This window comes from Limanda limanda, chromosome 7 (assembly GCF_963576545.1).
Source record: "Limanda limanda chromosome 7, fLimLim1.1, whole genome shotgun sequence".
NCBI classification, from domain to species: Eukaryota; Metazoa; Chordata; class Actinopteri; order Pleuronectiformes; family Pleuronectidae; genus Limanda; species Limanda limanda.
In genome coordinates, this window is record NC_083642.1 from 5,995,459 (window position 1) to 6,012,734 (window position 17,276).

The 17,276-nt window shown below is 42.1% G+C and overlaps 1 protein-coding gene across 1 annotated transcript; it reads right to left on the minus strand.

Moving 5' to 3' along the window:
- Window positions 1–3,406: 3,406 nt before the first annotated feature.
- On the minus strand, window positions 3,407–17,274 carry sypb (synaptophysin b). The gene is made up of 7 exons (XM_061074288.1): window positions 17,262–17,274; window positions 13,226–13,248; window positions 11,113–11,178; window positions 4,401–4,525; window positions 4,094–4,292; window positions 3,784–3,975; window positions 3,407–3,688 (listed from the first exon to the last, which is right to left on the minus strand). Exons 1-7 carry the CDS (start codon window positions 17,272–17,274, stop codon window positions 3,407–3,409), a joined length of 900 nt encoding a protein of 299 aa, XP_060930271.1.
- Window positions 17,275–17,276: the final 2 nt, after the last annotated feature.

Consider the following 17,276-nt stretch of genomic DNA (forward strand, 5'->3'; position numbering starts at 1 on the left):
TACACTGCCTGAACCAAAGAACCCTGATTTAGAAATTAAAAACAAAAGAAGAAGTGAACCAAGGCAGTGCAATGGATCGATGTACTGGAGTTGGAGGACGACTCACTCAGACGAGAACTTTGGATGCAAAACTACCAATCAAGACTCATCTCTCACCATTTGGCAAACGCGATCTCGTATATATCCAAACAGAGGATTGGCAGTGGGACGGGTGCATTCAAATCTGGAGAGAAGTAATTATTGCAGTACTTAACGTTGTGCTTTGAGTAGAATGGAGCAGAGCTGATTTGTGTGCTAATGTGTAGTCTAATGCTTTCTGGCAGCTTTGAGCCTCTCAAATATGTTCAGGGAGGCTTTTGGATATAATGTGTAGAGATGCATGCAGTAAATTCAGTTGCCTTCAGAAAGAGAATAGATAAAGAAGGATTGAGGATGCAGGAGAAGTATATATGGAGATATACTGTTCAGACCGCCTATTAATAATATTCATATTTGTTACCATGGCATAACCAGAGATATACTTTGTTCTCATTTACCTGTTCTTGTTAATATTGTGAGTATGCATGTGTGATAGAAACACCAGTTAAAAAACTATATGACTCTGTCTTAAACGTTCTGGAGGACACGAAAAGGCGCTCGCAAACAGGATGAGGGTTAGATGCCGTTACATAAATGTGTACCATACACCACACACGCATTTCTAAAACTGTTGTTCTCTGCCCCGATTTACAAATTCCATACCGATAGTCGACTATAGAGCACAGCAAACACGAGATGCTACCATGCTCACTAATTTTCTTAACCCCTATGTTATTTTTAAATTCTGTATGTCAAGATTTAATATGTTCCGTGTATTATGAGAGTTCACCCTCTCTTGACAGTGATATTTGATGGAAAAATATATATATAAAAACATAAATAAAGTGGAAACAACCTACTTGTAGCCCACTGTTGTCATCCATTCACTTCTACTATTATATATTAATCTTTGATTACTCACTGATAATTGTCTTTTCATTTTCCCTTTAACACTTCAGTCGCATTTTCCATGACACGGAGGGATTTAAAAAAGGAAAGAAAGAAGAAACAAATTCACAGATTCGGAGATAAAAATTAATAAAACCATCACTGTGGTGTGAACAATTTGAGGGACTTGAAGGGCAAAGGTCAAACTATGTGAGCTCCTAAAAAGAACCAAAGTAAATGCAATTGAATAACTCTGTGCTCAACATTTGTTGTATAACAACTAATATGGAGTGCACAATTATTCAACTGTGTATATATAATCGCCTGTTGATATTTACACAGCACATACAAGTACATTCTCCCAAGTTAAATATTACTACAATTTATTTTTTTTTTCTCCATAAATGTTATTCTTTTTCCATTACAAGGTTTCTCTTAAATGTTCGTCAACGAATGTTTTGGTATTTGTATTCAAGTTTTTCTCGTATAACCAAACAGACAATCCTCTGTTGTCTTCTACAGTTAAATACATCACGAGAATAAACATCATGTTACAGTAAAGACCCCCCGAACAACCCCCAACCCCCCCACCCCCATCCCTCATCCCTCACACGGCCGTGGTCCTGCTCCGCGATGGCGATCCCCCTCCCCAGGCCCCACCAGGTTGTGCCCTCCATGCCTCCCTCCCTCCGCCTGTCAACACACAGATACACAAACAGACACACAGAGGAGTGTGGAAATGCAGGCGATGGTCGAGAGCCACACTCCCAAATCACAAGGTCACCTTGGGAGGAGGAGAGAGGTGGAGAGGGGAGAGACAGCGGGAGGGGAAAACATTTCAATTAATTAACTAGTAACTGTGAACAAATTCATATGAAAAGCTGATATTGAAATAACTTTTTGTTGATACCCATGACAGAAAAGGATCATGACAAGGACATTTGATATATTTATATGTAAGTGACACAAACTATGAAATTATGTTAAAATTGTATTTGTTTTCTTCCATGATTTTAGCAACAATCAGAGTTCAAGTTCAGAAAATATTATATGATATAATATAATATTGTATAAAAATCACAATACACTTTAATTAAAAATGCTAAAATCTGATTCTGAGAATAGAAATATAACCAGAAATGTTTGAATCTTTATCAGATCATTTTTGTGATCATATTGGTCCCAAAAATCTGATTGAGAGCAGATCTTCAGCAACTGAAATAACAGGTAAGATGTCCTAAAATACCACAAGACTTAGACGAACTGCTGCTTCTTAATGTGGACGGCAGATGATACTGCTGAAATGATCATAAAGGTTTGGGCTGCTTATTTCTAAACCTTTGAGGACTCAGTGCACATTTTTTTCACATGTGATTTTCAACAGCCTCGAAGCACCAAACGAAAAAAAAGCTCTTTCACTCTGTGCTTTACTGGGTAACTGTGGAACTCAAGGGCAAGACGAGCAGGAAATTGATTATATATTATGGCTTCCTATAGGAATTACTATAAAAGGGACTTGTGCCATAGACTTCTTTGTGAGTCAGATGTTTTGAGCACTGTCCATCTCTCTGACACTCAACACAAATGTGTCAAAGAACAACCACTGCTGGCTGTGTCGCTTTTAAAGGATAGTTTCACATGTCTAAATTAAAATAAGAACTGCACAACCGTGTGTGCATTTTATAAGTCATATCCTGGATCAGATGACCTCTTTGTATAAATGATGTTGCACAACATCCACAACATCCTGCCATGCAAAAATACATTCTTCAACCAAAACAACAAATTTAGTAGGTCACTTGGGAGCACTCTCACTAAACTGTGCACATATCATCAAGAGCTCAAATCTGCATGACCATATTTGCTCTGTGTTGGTTTCCACCCACTCCTCCGGGTCTTTAGCAGCCAAATGATGCATTATATTCACCAGTTATAGTCTCTAACTGTGCCAGTCTGTGGACGGGTCCTGAGCAGGCGCTGTACACTGGGTTTTTAGAGCTTTTTCACAGACCACAGCTGCCTGGCAACAACACAATAACAGCTTTGATATGAAACCAAAAAATAAAGCTGTGGCCCAGAACAGTTAGTAACACAATGGTGATAATTCTCCACATTGTGGGTAAAGAACATTGATCATTTATGACCAGCTGATGCTCATATGAGGGTTCCGAAGTTTAATCGATCTAAGAAACGAATTTGGCTGTTTTACTTTTACTTGGCTGTGGATACTTGAGTGTTACACCGTATCCACATTTGAATGAGACTTTCGAAAGGCTCAGAGAAATGTTGGTTTGACATTTGCGTAGCAGTAACCCCTGAACGCCGATAATCTGCACAAGAGGCTGCAATAAAGAGGCAACTAGTGGCTCTGTGATAAACAATAATGTGATCTGAAGTCTGCACACTCACCATCCTGCAGCTCTGGTTTGGCTGGACAGGCTCACATTTGATTAGAGAAGGAGGTGGGCTGCTGCTCATAGCCCTGGCTGTAGCCTCCTTCCTCGGTGTAGCCTCCCTGCTGGCCGTAGTCGGGCTGGTAGCCCCCCTGGGAGCCGGCGTAGGGGTCCTGCTGAGCGTAGCCTTCCTGGGCGAAGGTATCGGGGGCGGGCTGCTTCTCCTGAGATGCCACGTATGTTCCACCGAAGGCAGCCAGCCAGCCGGTCTCCTTGAACACGAACCACAGGTTTCCTATCCACAGGATCAGGTTGATGAAGCCAAAAGCCTGTGGAGCAGATAAGTGTTAATTCTAGCAGTGACTTCCTGTGACTGTCCTGATATCAACACAGCTCGGATCAGTGTGAAGCAGCGAGGACCCACCACAGAGGTGTTCAGGCCGGAGACCTTGGGCTCGTACAGCTCACTGCATTTAGTCTCTGGTTCGTCACAGGCCGGGATGAGAGTGAGGACCTTGTCTGGATCGGTGGCTGTTTTCACGTCCGACAGGCCTTTAGCCCAAGCACAGGAAGACACCAGCCAGAAGAAGGTGAATACCGCCGTCACGATAAAGTCCTGGTGATCATCAAGACAAGAGAATCACTGTTACTGTGCAACAACTGCTAAATACTAATCATAGGTCTAGTTGTAGGAATTTCGATACCAAGGAGGTGTGAGGGAAGAACCAACTCACAATCTGAGGCCCTTTGTTGTTTTCGCGGTACTTCTCCAGAACGAAGCAGTAAGCAGACAGGGCTGCCATGGAGTAGAGGAAGGAGAAGACACCGATGGTGACGAAGAACTCAGACGAGGAGGAGTAGTCCCCGACCAGGAATAGACGCTCGGTCTTCTCTCCCTTACAGGTGGGGGCATCAAAGTAAACCTGATGGAGCCTGAAGACACAAAGACACAGAGATTAAAGATGAACGCTGTTTGATTTATTTGTTCTCACTTCTAACAACACCGGAGACTGTGAAGGCTAAACAATAAAAAATACAAACCTGAATGGATAATCAAATTTTACTTCGATGCTTAGGTCACTCTCCGACCGGTTTTTACACTCCACGGACATCTTGAACATGCCAGAGTAGCTGCCACATGTCGAGAAGGCGAAGATGGCAAAGATCTGCGGGAGAAAGGAGAAGGGAGACGATCAGTCACACTGTGGGAAACAGAAAACACCATCGAACCGTTATGACTGATCATATAGATAGATAGATAGATTACTTTATTCATCCCCGAAGGGAAATTAAGTAATACACGTATCTCCACACCCCAGCACAGTTCAGTTATGTAACCATGTCAACAAAGAGCTCTGGTGTAAAACAGGTGACGGCTCCATTTCCACAGAGCTGCAGGCTGTGCTTCCACCACCTGCACCGAGCACAACCAGCGATCCAGCCAATCAGGGTGGAGCTGCCGGGGGGGGAAACGCACACAGACTGCAAATCAGGGCCGACGGAATCACCGGGTCACGCGGCGAGGACTTGTAACTGTTGCCATGGTGACCGGTGTAATGCCGAAGATGTTCAGTTGTCTTTTGTGGTGCAACAGTGATTGTGCATTAATGCAGAGGCTGTCACGTTAATACCACAAACGGGCACGCATGGAGATAAACTCACACACGTACACACACACACACAGAGCAGATTAGACAAGTCACGACTATTTATACCACACCCTCTCTGTGGGCCACATCCGATTGGATAGAAAATCCAGCCATTAATCTGAGGTGCTTCACCATCTGTCGCCAAATACTCAACTACAAGCGATTGTACAGCCAGTCACAACTCACACACACACACACACACACACACACACACACACACACACAAACAAAGCCACACCCCCACACACCCATAGACAAAGGAATCTCTCTCGTCCTGTCGTCTACCTGCCGCAGGCTTCAGCACACTAAACTATTTACAGTAATCTTTCAGCTCATGTGAGTCGGAGGCTTGTTTGTTGGATTTACACGCAGGAGCCGCCTGAAGCTCGTTGTGATCACTACACTCGAGCCTCTCTGTTGCTGCAGGGCTGTTTAACCTTTTAGAGACGACTCCCTTGATCACAAACAGTCTCTCTCCCTGTCGCTGCTTATTGACACATTTTAATAATCAATGCAATTGACTGTAGACGTGAGGGAAGTGGCAGCATTAAGGTGTGAGTCTGATATGTAACTCGGTCTATTGCAGATTTCTAGCAAAGAAATGATTTAAAACGTTAAAATCTGCCCCAAAACAAGAAAAATTTATAATTTTTTACAAATTATACTATTTAACTATTTAAAAATTATGTTTTTTATGGCAAAATGCATGACTCAGGAAATAATGTTCAGAAAACCCATCAGAACTTTTATAGAAACAAATATCCTGTATAACACTACTATACTACTATAACATTTAACTCTAGTATAACACTAGAGGAAAGAAAAAAACATTATATGTCTCCTTTAATTATCATCTATGCATCAATCATCAAGTCGTCAGCCTTAAAAATATCGTTAAGGCCCCCAGACCCAAAACAAAATATGTGAGATCCTACGACAAGGCAGCAAAATGTGAGATGTGTTTTTTGCAGCATTTAAACCACAAAAAGAAAAGCAGGATGTGGCACTGCAGCAGTTGTGCCATTAATCAATATGTACCACATGTGCAGTGTCGGCACAAACCTTTACACTTGTGTGCATTACTTGGACCAGAAGATATAAATCATCTATCTCATTTTGTTTATTATAGCTGCCTCATGGTGCTAGCTGTTACTATTATTGAGGCGGTTTATGGGATTTAAAGCTCCCAGTGTCCACATTGTTCTTTCATTATTCCTCTGAGGAGGTTTGTTGGTTTCATGAGATGAATCAATAAAGAGGCCGACAACATTTTGGGCCCCAGCTGCACTTTTGGCTCCTGTCTTCCTCTTTACAGATAGAAAGAAAACTTTGGGCTGGATTCTCTATTTAAAGGTTCAGTGTGTAGGATATAGTGACATCTAGTGGTGACGTTGTATGTTGCAGGTGACCACCCCCTCACCTCACCCTCCTCTTCCAAGGGACTATTCAAGGTTAAAGAAAACAACAATTCGAATAATTTAGATGATTAAACACTAATGAAAACATCACTTGGATTATTTTCAATTCAATCTCTACCAATAGATCCATTTCAACTAAATTTTACACACTGAACCTTTAAGTAGCTGCATGATCCTAAAGGGATTTGAACCATTACATTTCATTTAGCTATTTAGTAGAACCACAAAGATTTGATGAATTGATTGAGATAAGCACCAATTTTATATGCAGCTGAACGTGAATCTTGATTAGTTTAACTTATCACACTGATTTATGTTGGAATGTTCATTTTTCCTGTACATTTTGGTTTTAATTTGTTATTTTTTGCTGTAAAAACGGGATGAAGAATCACGATTGACCGCTGAGACCGACTTGTGATTGGTCGAGCATGTGTGTAGCTCAATACCGTGTCTCTAACTCCAAATGACGTGATCAAGGCAAGATGGCCTCTTCCGTATCTAAGGTATTTTGGTTTCATTTTCATATAATGGTACTAAGTGGAGATTGATCGTCCATCTTTACAAACCGTCTGTGCTCATTACATTTTATGCAGAGGGGGGGAATGAATGTATGTAAACTTAATGGTCTTCCACAGCTTTTGAGACTTTTTACTCAAAACAACACAGCCTCTGTTTGCTCTAAACTAACATGGTGGACTGACCAACAGTGGCCTACACCACTAGCTATACGTCTAAAACCCACAACCAGGGAAACAGAATCCTGAGTGCACAATAGCACAATTAAGAGCTGTAGATTTACAGTGATAGATGAGTGGAAGGACGGGTCGATGGAGGAGGAAGAGAAGGACAAACAGGCCGAGAAAAGAAATGGTGGCACGCTGAGTGTTAGGTGCCATGGTAACACATCCCAGAGTGAGGAGGCAGACGCTGGTTTCTACCCCTCCTCGTATTCTGGATGGTTGTCAACTCCTCTATGCCGAGAAGACACACAACCCTGCACACTGCGACACAGACGATCTGTCTTTCCTCACGATGTCTGTCTTTCTTCCTCCGCCTCTCTACATTAAAACTGATCCACACATGAATAAACACCAGCCGTCATGAATAAGACGCTGATTCCGATACTGGATATTTAAAGTAGATATTGATGTTGGCTGATGATGAGAATCACAAAAACCCTAAATAATATATCAGATGTTACAATTAGTACATCAACAAATAAGATCCACATTTTTAGATTTGGATTTTCTTTGAAATTAGATTAGATTTTTTTTCTTTCTTAATTATGACCAAGATACAAAATGTGTCTATTTTATTTTTCAAACATTAAATCCTGTCCAAGCTCATATGGCACAAAATCTTTGAAATCCATCCTTATCAGAAAAAGATTGTAATTACAAAAATTTTAAAATATATTTTTCGATGAATGTGGGTGTCTGCTGTGACTGCCAAGGTTCTGATATTTTATATAATACAGTATATACTGTTGAATATTATATAAAAACATGGAAAGCCAAAGGCAACACAAGGGCAAAAATAAACGTGGAGCTGTGGAAAGCTTCATCTGAGGCCCTGGAGTAATAACCAGAGAAAGTGTCTGACAGTGAAATCCCTCTGAGCTACAACAAAACCAACAGCTTTTATTACACATCAGGGACTAAACCAGAGCGAATAAGGCTCTTTACTTCATGTTCTCACAGAAACAGCCTCTTTTCATGTTTGCCGGGAGTGAGTCAGAGGGTGAAATTTGAATGCAGATGAAATCCAGCACAGCATCAGCAGCAGAGGCAGGAGAAGGTTTGCAGAGTCTGTGGTTGAGCTCCACATCAGCTGAATATTTGGGAACTCAATGTCTTCCAACATCCATCAAATCTAAGCCTTGTCAGCACTTTTCCCCAGAGACACACAGAGGGAGAGGGTGGGGTGATGTGGGTAAAATATGAGGTGGGTAAAGCAACAGGATTCACACATTCAGGGTCGTTGTTTACATCTCACACATTTAGGGGAAAAAAAACTTTGCTCTCAGGCTTTCACAGATAAAGAGTATTTTTACTGCTCGGGTGTAGAAAACAAATCCCAAGATCGCACATCCTCAACCCACACGTGACAGAATACCATTTACATCTACTTTACATTTTATGAATATGAACACTGCTGCTTTGTATTTTATATAAAAACAAATCACATCAGCACATCGTGGATGCCAGAGAAGGTTTGATTTCTACTGCACAGAAACATCTTTGTTTCCTTCGCTGCCAGTTTCCACTGAATTCCGCTTCACTTAAATAGGAAAAATCTTCTCCTCTCTCCCCTCCTGAAAAACCCTGTGCTGCTCGTGATGCATGCCCATATTAATCCAGAAAGAGCAGCAGCTCCAGCAGCCCCTCCTATAGTCTGACGCGGAGGCACGCAGGCCCTGTGACAGATGATTCATGGGCCCTGGCTTCCTGAGCGCGGCCGCTGATTGGCGCTGGGCTCGCTGTGACCCAGGGAGGCAGTGATGAGGTGTTGGCACACTCACACTGCTCCAGGGAAGGACTCCGGAGTCATGCAGCACACTCATGCCTCTGACTGTTCTCTGGCATATCTGCAGAGCCCATTACAGAGTGGGACTGCTCTGGCACGCACGTTTTCATCTGGGTTGTGTTATGTTCTCAGGGGTGAGGAGCAGGGGCGTGGCAAAGATTTACAGGGTCCATGCCCAGAAAGGGACCAACCCACCCTCCATCACATTCCGCCTCATCTACCCTCCAACATTTCTGTAGAATAACTATATTCAAGGATCAAATATCAGGAGAATTATATCCAGAATATATACAGTATATACTCTCTTTTGCATTCGTGCTCTTTATTGGTCGTATTTAGGTGCTATATAAACAAAATCATTATAATTATTATTATTACTTGAAATGATGAGGACTGAAACTAATTAGCATTCAATTTTGTGATGAATTGTCAGATATTTTTAAGATTTATCATTAGTTGTTTAGATTTTCCAGTTCCAAATCTTAAGATATTAATAAAATGGTTAATAATAATGAACCATTTTATTATACAGGGGCCTTTCTAAACACCTGCGGTAATAAATGCATGTGTTTATGTTAAATGAAATTGTCAGATCCTCAAATTGTCATAATTATTTACTTAAAAAAGGCCCAAAAAATATAAAATTGTTTTATTTTTTGAGTAGACCCAGTTTCTTACATCGCATCAGAAAGGAAAACCCAAGAAAAGACAAAAAGGGAAAAGAAAGGAGGCACAGATCTGAGAGATCCGTGCTCAGCTGTCATTAGCACCAGTATTCCCACCACAGTGGAGCCTCAGCTGTGGAGAAAACAAACTGCCATAGAGAAGCCCGGCTGTTTACCCAGCAGCCTCAGCAAGCTGCTGCTGCTGCTGCTGCTGCTGACGGAGGACAAACAGTGTGGATGACAACGGATTATGTGAAGATATGTGCAGCTGCAGGACAATATCCTTAATGATTCATCGTCTAAAAAATGTCTGAATATGCTCCTGGATGAATCTACATCACGGTTATTGTAATTTTTCAGCGCTCTGGTGATTATTCTCTCTATTAACTGATGAAATGTTTGTGCTGGTAAATAACAGGAAATAGTATCTCAGGTTACAACGTCCCAAGATGATGTCATCATGTCGATTGTTTTGTGGAGCCCACAAACCAAAGATATTGATTTTATGATTGAATGAGAAAAAGAGAAGCAGTAATTAGTCATAAATGAGAAGCCGGTGTTTGGCATTGAAGCTCAACACATTGCAATGTTTAATAATTTTGTAATTTTATATTATAATAGACATGATACAAAGCCATAAGAGTCCATATTTCCATATCATAACTGAGAAGCCGTGTGTTTGGCATTCATGCTCAACACATTGCAATGTTTCATAATTTTGTAAAATAATATAAAAATCTGAGATATTCTGTGGTGGCTTGTTTGAGAAAAGATGTGATACAAAGTCCTATGAGTCCATATTTTATAGTGTTTGAATAAAACAAATAATAAAAAATATTTCTAAAACACTGAAAGCCTTGAAATAATCCAGTGACGTTTTTTCAAAGTGCTCATTTCCTGGTTAAACTAGAGCACCGGTGGTTTGCTGGCTCCATCATCTGGTGGAGGAGAACGTGCACATCAAATCAAAAAGCAGTAACAACCAGAGCTCGTGTGCAGAGGTCGCGTCCTCTGTGGAGGATTTGACAAACTGTCATTATATTTTTCAGCGGACTGACGCCGAGTTACTACGACAGTGACGTAACACATCCTGCCGGTGTCTCCGGCTCAGGCCTGCTGGTGGGGGGGGTGTGTGTATCATCGTAACCACACGGATACGAGAAACTCCTCAGGAACAACCTCAGTCTTTATTCAATAAAACTAGGGGAGTAATTACTCGACATGAGAAGGAGAAAAAGAAACAGATCTGCTTGAGTGTTCGAGAGGATTCGACTGTGAATGATTTACTGTCTCTATGAGAGAATAGTGACATCTATTATTAAGCTCCATGCAGCTTTATGACCTCTGTGTGAAAGAAGGTCACAAATCTGCCAGTAGGAGACATGGGATTATTATTTATAGTAAAAAACATTATTAAAATGAAAAACACTCATGCATTAGTGTTATTTCTTGCAGTGAACAATATATATGTAAAAAAAAACAAAGGATGACTTACCCATTGTAGAACTTTGATAAATCCCAGAGGTTGTTTGAGTATAGTGAACTGCCCTTGGGCCACCAGCTGTCAAAAACACAAACATAAGAGATCAGCTCATTTTTCAACGTTGTCGTATTAGACTCGCTCTGTGTGTAAGAACCAGGCGTGGTGACGATGATGCTGTTGAAAAAAATGAAACCAACACATTAGCTCAGCCTCACAGGCCACAGACCTGCAGGCCTGTTCCGCTGCCGGCACCTGCAGGTGCTTGTTACCGAGCAAATATGTGCCGGTGAATAAAGGGAGTCTCAGCTGGAGATCCACCGTTTACTGATGTTGACTTCAAACGCACAGATGTAGTGTGTGTGTGTGTGTGTGTGTGTGTGTGTGTGTGTGTGTGTGTGTGTGTGTGTGTGTGTGTGTGTGTGTGTGTGTGTGTGTGTGTGTGTGTGTGTGTGTGTTTCCTTCTGCTTTAAACCTTTATGAGGACCATTTTGAGGATAGACTTTACGGAATGAGAACATATCGTCCGGTCCTCACTTTATAAAAGACCAACTTGCTTTTAGGGTAAACTAGGGTTACTTATAATTAGGTTTAATGTAGGTTAGATTTTTAATTGGGTTTAGAATGAGGTTAGGTTCAGGTTAGGTTTAGAATTAGGTTTAGTTTTAGGTTAGTGTTATAGAGTGAAGGGCTACGGAATGTATTATGCCAATGAGTGTCCTCACTAATATATAACTACAAGTGTGTGAGAGTGTGTGTATTTGTATGTGTGTGTGTGTGTGTGTGGTCCAGGTATTACTTATATTGTGGGGACCTAAATCTGTTCACACAGTCACATAGTGGATGTTTTGAGTCAGGGTTAAGCTTAGGTTGAGTTTAGGTTGAGGTTATAGGTTAAGGTTTAAATTCAGGTAAGGTGAAAGGTTAAGGGTTAGCTTAAGGATTAGGTTAAGGGGTTGGGCGTGTAGAGTAACTATGGTTGAGGTTAGAGTAAGTCTCCAGGAAATCAATGTAAGTCAATGTCCTCTGAAGTCATGGAGACACGACACATTGTGTGTGTGTGTGTGTGTGTGTGTGTGTGTGTGAGAGAGAGAGAGAGAGAGAGAGAGAGAGAGCTCCTGCCAGCATTACAATAAGACAAAGCTGATTAACTGACTGTTTTCTCCTGAGCAGCGCTGCTCCTCCTCCTCCTCCTCCTCCTCTTCCTCTCCTCCTTATTCGTGTGTCTGTGTCTGTGGTTGGAAAGGTTGATGCATTTGTGCGCAGGTGAATGCGGCACCGCAAAGGAGGCGATGTGAGTGTGTGTGTCTGTGTGTGTGTGTGTGTGTCTGTGTGTGTGTCTGCGTGTGTGTGTCTGTCCCTGCGTGTGCATCATCAGTAAATGGCCGCACAGGACCGAGCAGCAGTCTTGTTTTTCCGCTTCTCCTCCTCCTCCGGGCTTGTGGAAGCTTCTCACCCTTGACCGCCAAAAAATGCCACATTACGCAGATGACGCATGATCAATAAAATAAATTAAAAAATCCTGAACAAGCCTGATACCCGCTTGTGTCCTGTGTAGATATGAATTGTGTCTTTGTCGCAAGCAGCTCAGTGTGAGAGGATGAGCTGCAGCACAGCCTCCTTGTGTCGGGCCTACTGCGGCTCCACTGAAAACACCGAGGCCCTTGGAAATGAATCAAATTCCCGGTTTTGTTATCTTAGCAACAAGCGGCCTAATTGATACGCGAGCAACCGAAAATCAATTAGCCGAGATTCCCCAATTCCCAACATCCTCTCCTTCCTTTTTTTTTAATCAAATGTCCTTGCTGCTGCAGCCCCTGGTCGTCCCACACATTCCGGGGACCGAGGCCACTCCATCACCCCGACTGCAGCATCACCGGAGGAAAATCACCCCCGGTTCCAATAATGCACGTATTAGACAAATTCATGCATTCATATTTCCACTGCAAGGCATCGGAAGGAGGGGGGAGGAGGGGGGGACTCTGCGTAAACGCGTTAAATCGGTGGTTTGCGCACGAATAAAAAACGCACATATTCATTAAATCGCACGATAAATACACAAGAGAGGGAATGAATCCACCGCAGCTGCCAAACGAAACCACAACGAAACAGAGGATATTTCTCTTACCTGGTTTACAACATCCATCTTGGCTGCTTACTCGCTGATAAGAGGATCAGAGGGGCGGAGGGAGGGACGCGTCTCATCCGGAACAGCCCAGGGGAGGAAGACGCCCAGAAGGAAGAGCCGGTCTGCGTCACTGAGCGTCGTGACGTCGGGACGAATCACTGGGCGTGGAGCAGAAAGGGAACGGCTCGACCAATCAGCGAGCAGCTTTATTCTAAGGGAGAGGAGATTTTTTAGCCCTGGAGGGAGTTGTGATGAAGAGGAGGGAGGCATGGAGGCTGTTCCAGGAGCAAGAGGAGGGGTGTTATGGGGGGGTGGGGGGGGGGGGGATGTAAAGGTTGCACTAACTGCTGCTGGTCATTAGAGAGGCGGCGGAATCACCTGACATTCACAACTACTGTGGTTTGAAGCAGAATATATTTTCCCTCTCACCGGGCAAACCTCATTCTGAGCAGAGCAAGTTGTGGGAGGTTCAGTGAGAGTTCAAAATATCTGCATTCGTGCAAATAGCAAAACAAATATAATCTAATAAAACAGGATTAGGAACACGCGCACAGGTTATTGTTTTGCACGAGTTGTTTTCCCCTCAAAGAAGAAGTGAATCCCAGATGTCGTCCATCTGCCGGGCCATTAATGGCTGATTACATAATTCAATCTTTTGTGTGTGTTTCTCTTTGTGGTTCTCCACATCAAACCATTGTTAAATCAACAAAAACCTCCAGGACCTTTAAAGCTCCAGTGAAATGTTTGGAGTTGCACGATATTCTCTCTGCACAAGAATAACAACTGTCAGAAAAAGAACTAACATGTCAGCCACATTGGAGCAGAATCCTCCGTCCAGGCCCAACATCTCCAACAAATAGTCTCTTTACCTTCATAGATACCAGTTCCTTCAATGTTCCTAATTCGTTACATCATTATTCCATAAGGAAATTGTTGTATATGACAATTTTACCATCTATCCATCATGTTCTGTGGGAGGTTGACCTGTAACGAGATGTGTGAGGTGGACGTTTCCTGCTTCATTCGATGTCATAGGTGTTTATAACCTCCCTTAATAATTATCAACATTTCTGACCAAAGTTAGCTATGAGCGTCAGAATGTTGTGTGTGTTGATTGTACGAAGCACTGGTCCTGCAACTGTGTGTTGGGATTCTTACCCTGTGTGTGTTTGTTTACTGTCTTTTTTCTGTTTACGTGTTGCTCTTGTGTACATTTGTTGAACCTGATTCGGTTCCGCACCTAAGTTGAATGTGTATCCTTCCATCACTTTTCATATAATCACTCTGGTAGTTTTTGTGTAATGCTGCAAAATAAAACAAACAAACAGACACAGATGAAAACATAACGTGACGGTAATAAAACACCAAACTGAGAAAACTTGTTTTTATTTGTGCACAATGGATACAACCCCCCCCCCCACCATGACAAAAAAAGTAATATTCATAAATCATTTGTTAATGCGTGTTTCATCTGAGAGGATATTAAATATAAGATATTTAAATATTTCTCTAAATTAGTGAATGTTGCTGAGCACTCGTGAACTGGATCTCCTCATCTGTGTATGTATACGAGTGTTATTGATCTAATAGTTTAACATATTTTAAGTCTATGTGTGTTTGTGCCATGATTGCAACTGAACACACACTTGAACAAAGTGTCAACAATTCTCGTACGGTACAAAAGGGAATTACAATGTAAAATGGTCCTTTGTCATAAAGCTTAGAGCAACTGTTTCCTGTGATCTTCAGCAGGTTCTTCTGCCGGACGCGATCCCTGGGAACCCGCTCGCGTCCTGCCACATCCTGACGTGTCCTTAAAATAAGTGCATTTGTGTTTTGGCATCCACAAACAAAAGCATTTCAGTCACGAGACAACAAACGTCATGTCTCCTTTTTTTTTTTCTCCACAGAAGATATAAACACACACCTCATTTAAAAAAAAAAAAAGACTCTCGCGCTCCTTTTTTGTCTGTAGAACTTCGTACTTCACTTTCTCACACAGTTCTCTGGTCTCAGTAAGTGATCACACAGTTCATTTCATCGGCCAGCTCCTCCTCAAAGCGAGAGAGGGACGTACTGGCGCCGCGGGCGATCAGGTCGGTGGCGGCGCTCTCCATGTCGTCCATGCTCAGGTTGCAGGCCTCGGCGATCTCCCTCTTGGCGAAGGTCACGAACTTGGGGTCCCGGGCGTAGACGCCGAGACCCTCGGAGATCAGGATCTGAGGAGAGAAACAAATATGTGAGACAGGATTATGTTTTCAGATATTCTCGTTAAATGGGCACCAGTGAGCAGCAACTTCATTTCTTTCCCTTTTATTATAATGTAAAAAGTACAGTAGAATGTTAAATTATTACACTGCTATGCTCTAAAAGGCATTCTTCAAACTCTAATATGTAAGTGTCAAAATTTAAAAAGGCATTTAAAAGTCAAACATTTATTTATCTGTGTATATCTGGCTGATTGTAGAATTAGATTTTTGTATAGTATTTACAGAATATTTACCATATAATGCATTTTTGGGTGTATTTAAGGAGTCCTAGAAGTTTTTCTTGCTGTTTTTATACCTCCTATTCGTACCATCCACAAATAGATCCTTTCACAGACCCTTCAAGACCATAATGAATTAAATACAAGACATGATATATCATGTAGGACAGATATGAATGAATATCAGAGTCCCAGAATTACTTACACTTCCCCGTAATTGAAGATAAGGAGCATTAGTCTAATAGAAAATAGACCTTGAAGCGCCACATTACCTCTCTAGCTACAGACAGAGACATGGGGAACTAAATCTAAAGTCTTGTCCCGTTAGGATTAAATAAAGTTAATATGACACTTGAGCACCAAATCAAGTATTTTACTATTCATAAAGTTTTTTGCGAGAAATTTCCTATATTGACAACAGTCTTAAGACAGAACTATATGCTTAGAAGTTGCAATATGTTTACTCACCGACTCCACCAGACTGTCGGCACTGCCTTTGTTGACGTAGCCCTGGTTGACCGGCGGGACCCTCATGGTGCTGTAGCCCCTGGTCTGTCCGGGGTACCAGCCGGGCTGGCTTCCTGCCGGGAGGCTGGCCGAGCCGTCGCTCCACATGGGCTGACTGCTGCCGGTGGCTTCGTCCACCAGCATCATGGGAGAGTAGATGAGCTTGCCCCTGCGCCCCGAGGGGGGGATTATTCCCGGGACTGGAGCGCCGCCAGCTGCTGTTGTGTTTACCCAGGAGGCCGTCGACATCGCCGACACGCTGCCGGGCCGGGACTCGATGCTTTGCTGAGTCTGACACAAGGGAGCAAGAGCAGAGGATCAGTGAAACCAGATGCAAAACCTTTTGGTGGTTGGAAACCGTTTGAGAGAAGCTCCGTGCAGGCGTTGTACCTGGAGACGGGACCTGGACTGGGATGTGTTTCCACGATAGGTCCCTGGGATGGGGAGGTCGTCCTGGCTGCTCTGAGGCCTCAGGCACTGCAGGTTGAAGGAAGGAGTACGACCTGGAACAAGAAGGAACCATTAGGAAGTGGGTCAGGACACTATTACCCTGTGTGGGGGGGGCTTTGGCATTACCAGCTAAAGTATACAACCACAATCTCATGCATAAAAAATTTGTGATTATTCCACATCATAGTTAGAAGGTGAATAACACATTGTTTTGTAATTAAACATCTCTGATTATTCAATTAGAAGTTAAACTGGTGGTTTTAAATTCAAGGTTTAGAGTCATATTATGTATATATCCCATAATCCATCCAAATGTATCATTTGATAGATGCCCTCTGTCCCAATTTCTTGTTCTTGTTCTTGTTCTTCTCTTTCTATTTCCTTTTCTTCTTCTTCTTATTACTATTATTATTAGTATTATTGTAATCATTATAGTTTTTTTTATAGGTTGAGTAGTATTCCCAGTGATGACTTACCTGAACATTAATAATAAAGTAAACACTTTAGAATGATGTTTAATGGAAAAATTGTCTCACAAAGTCCATACGACTGTGTGAAATAAGGTAATTTCAAACAACAGTAAAACAAAACATATCAAAAGCATGT

What these genes read in the sequence shown, in the direction of transcription:
- sypb (XM_061074288.1), bottom strand. An exon ending in AGATGGATGTTGTAAACCAG is followed by an intron (nt 11,179 to 13,225) that starts GTAAGAGAAATA and finishes TGTTTTTGACAG; the next exon opens with CTGGTGGCCCAAGGGCAGTT. An exon ending in ACAACAAAGGGCCTCAGATT is followed by an intron (nt 3,976 to 4,093) that starts GTGAGTTGGTTC and finishes GATGATCACCAG; the next exon opens with GACTTTATCGTGACGGCGGT.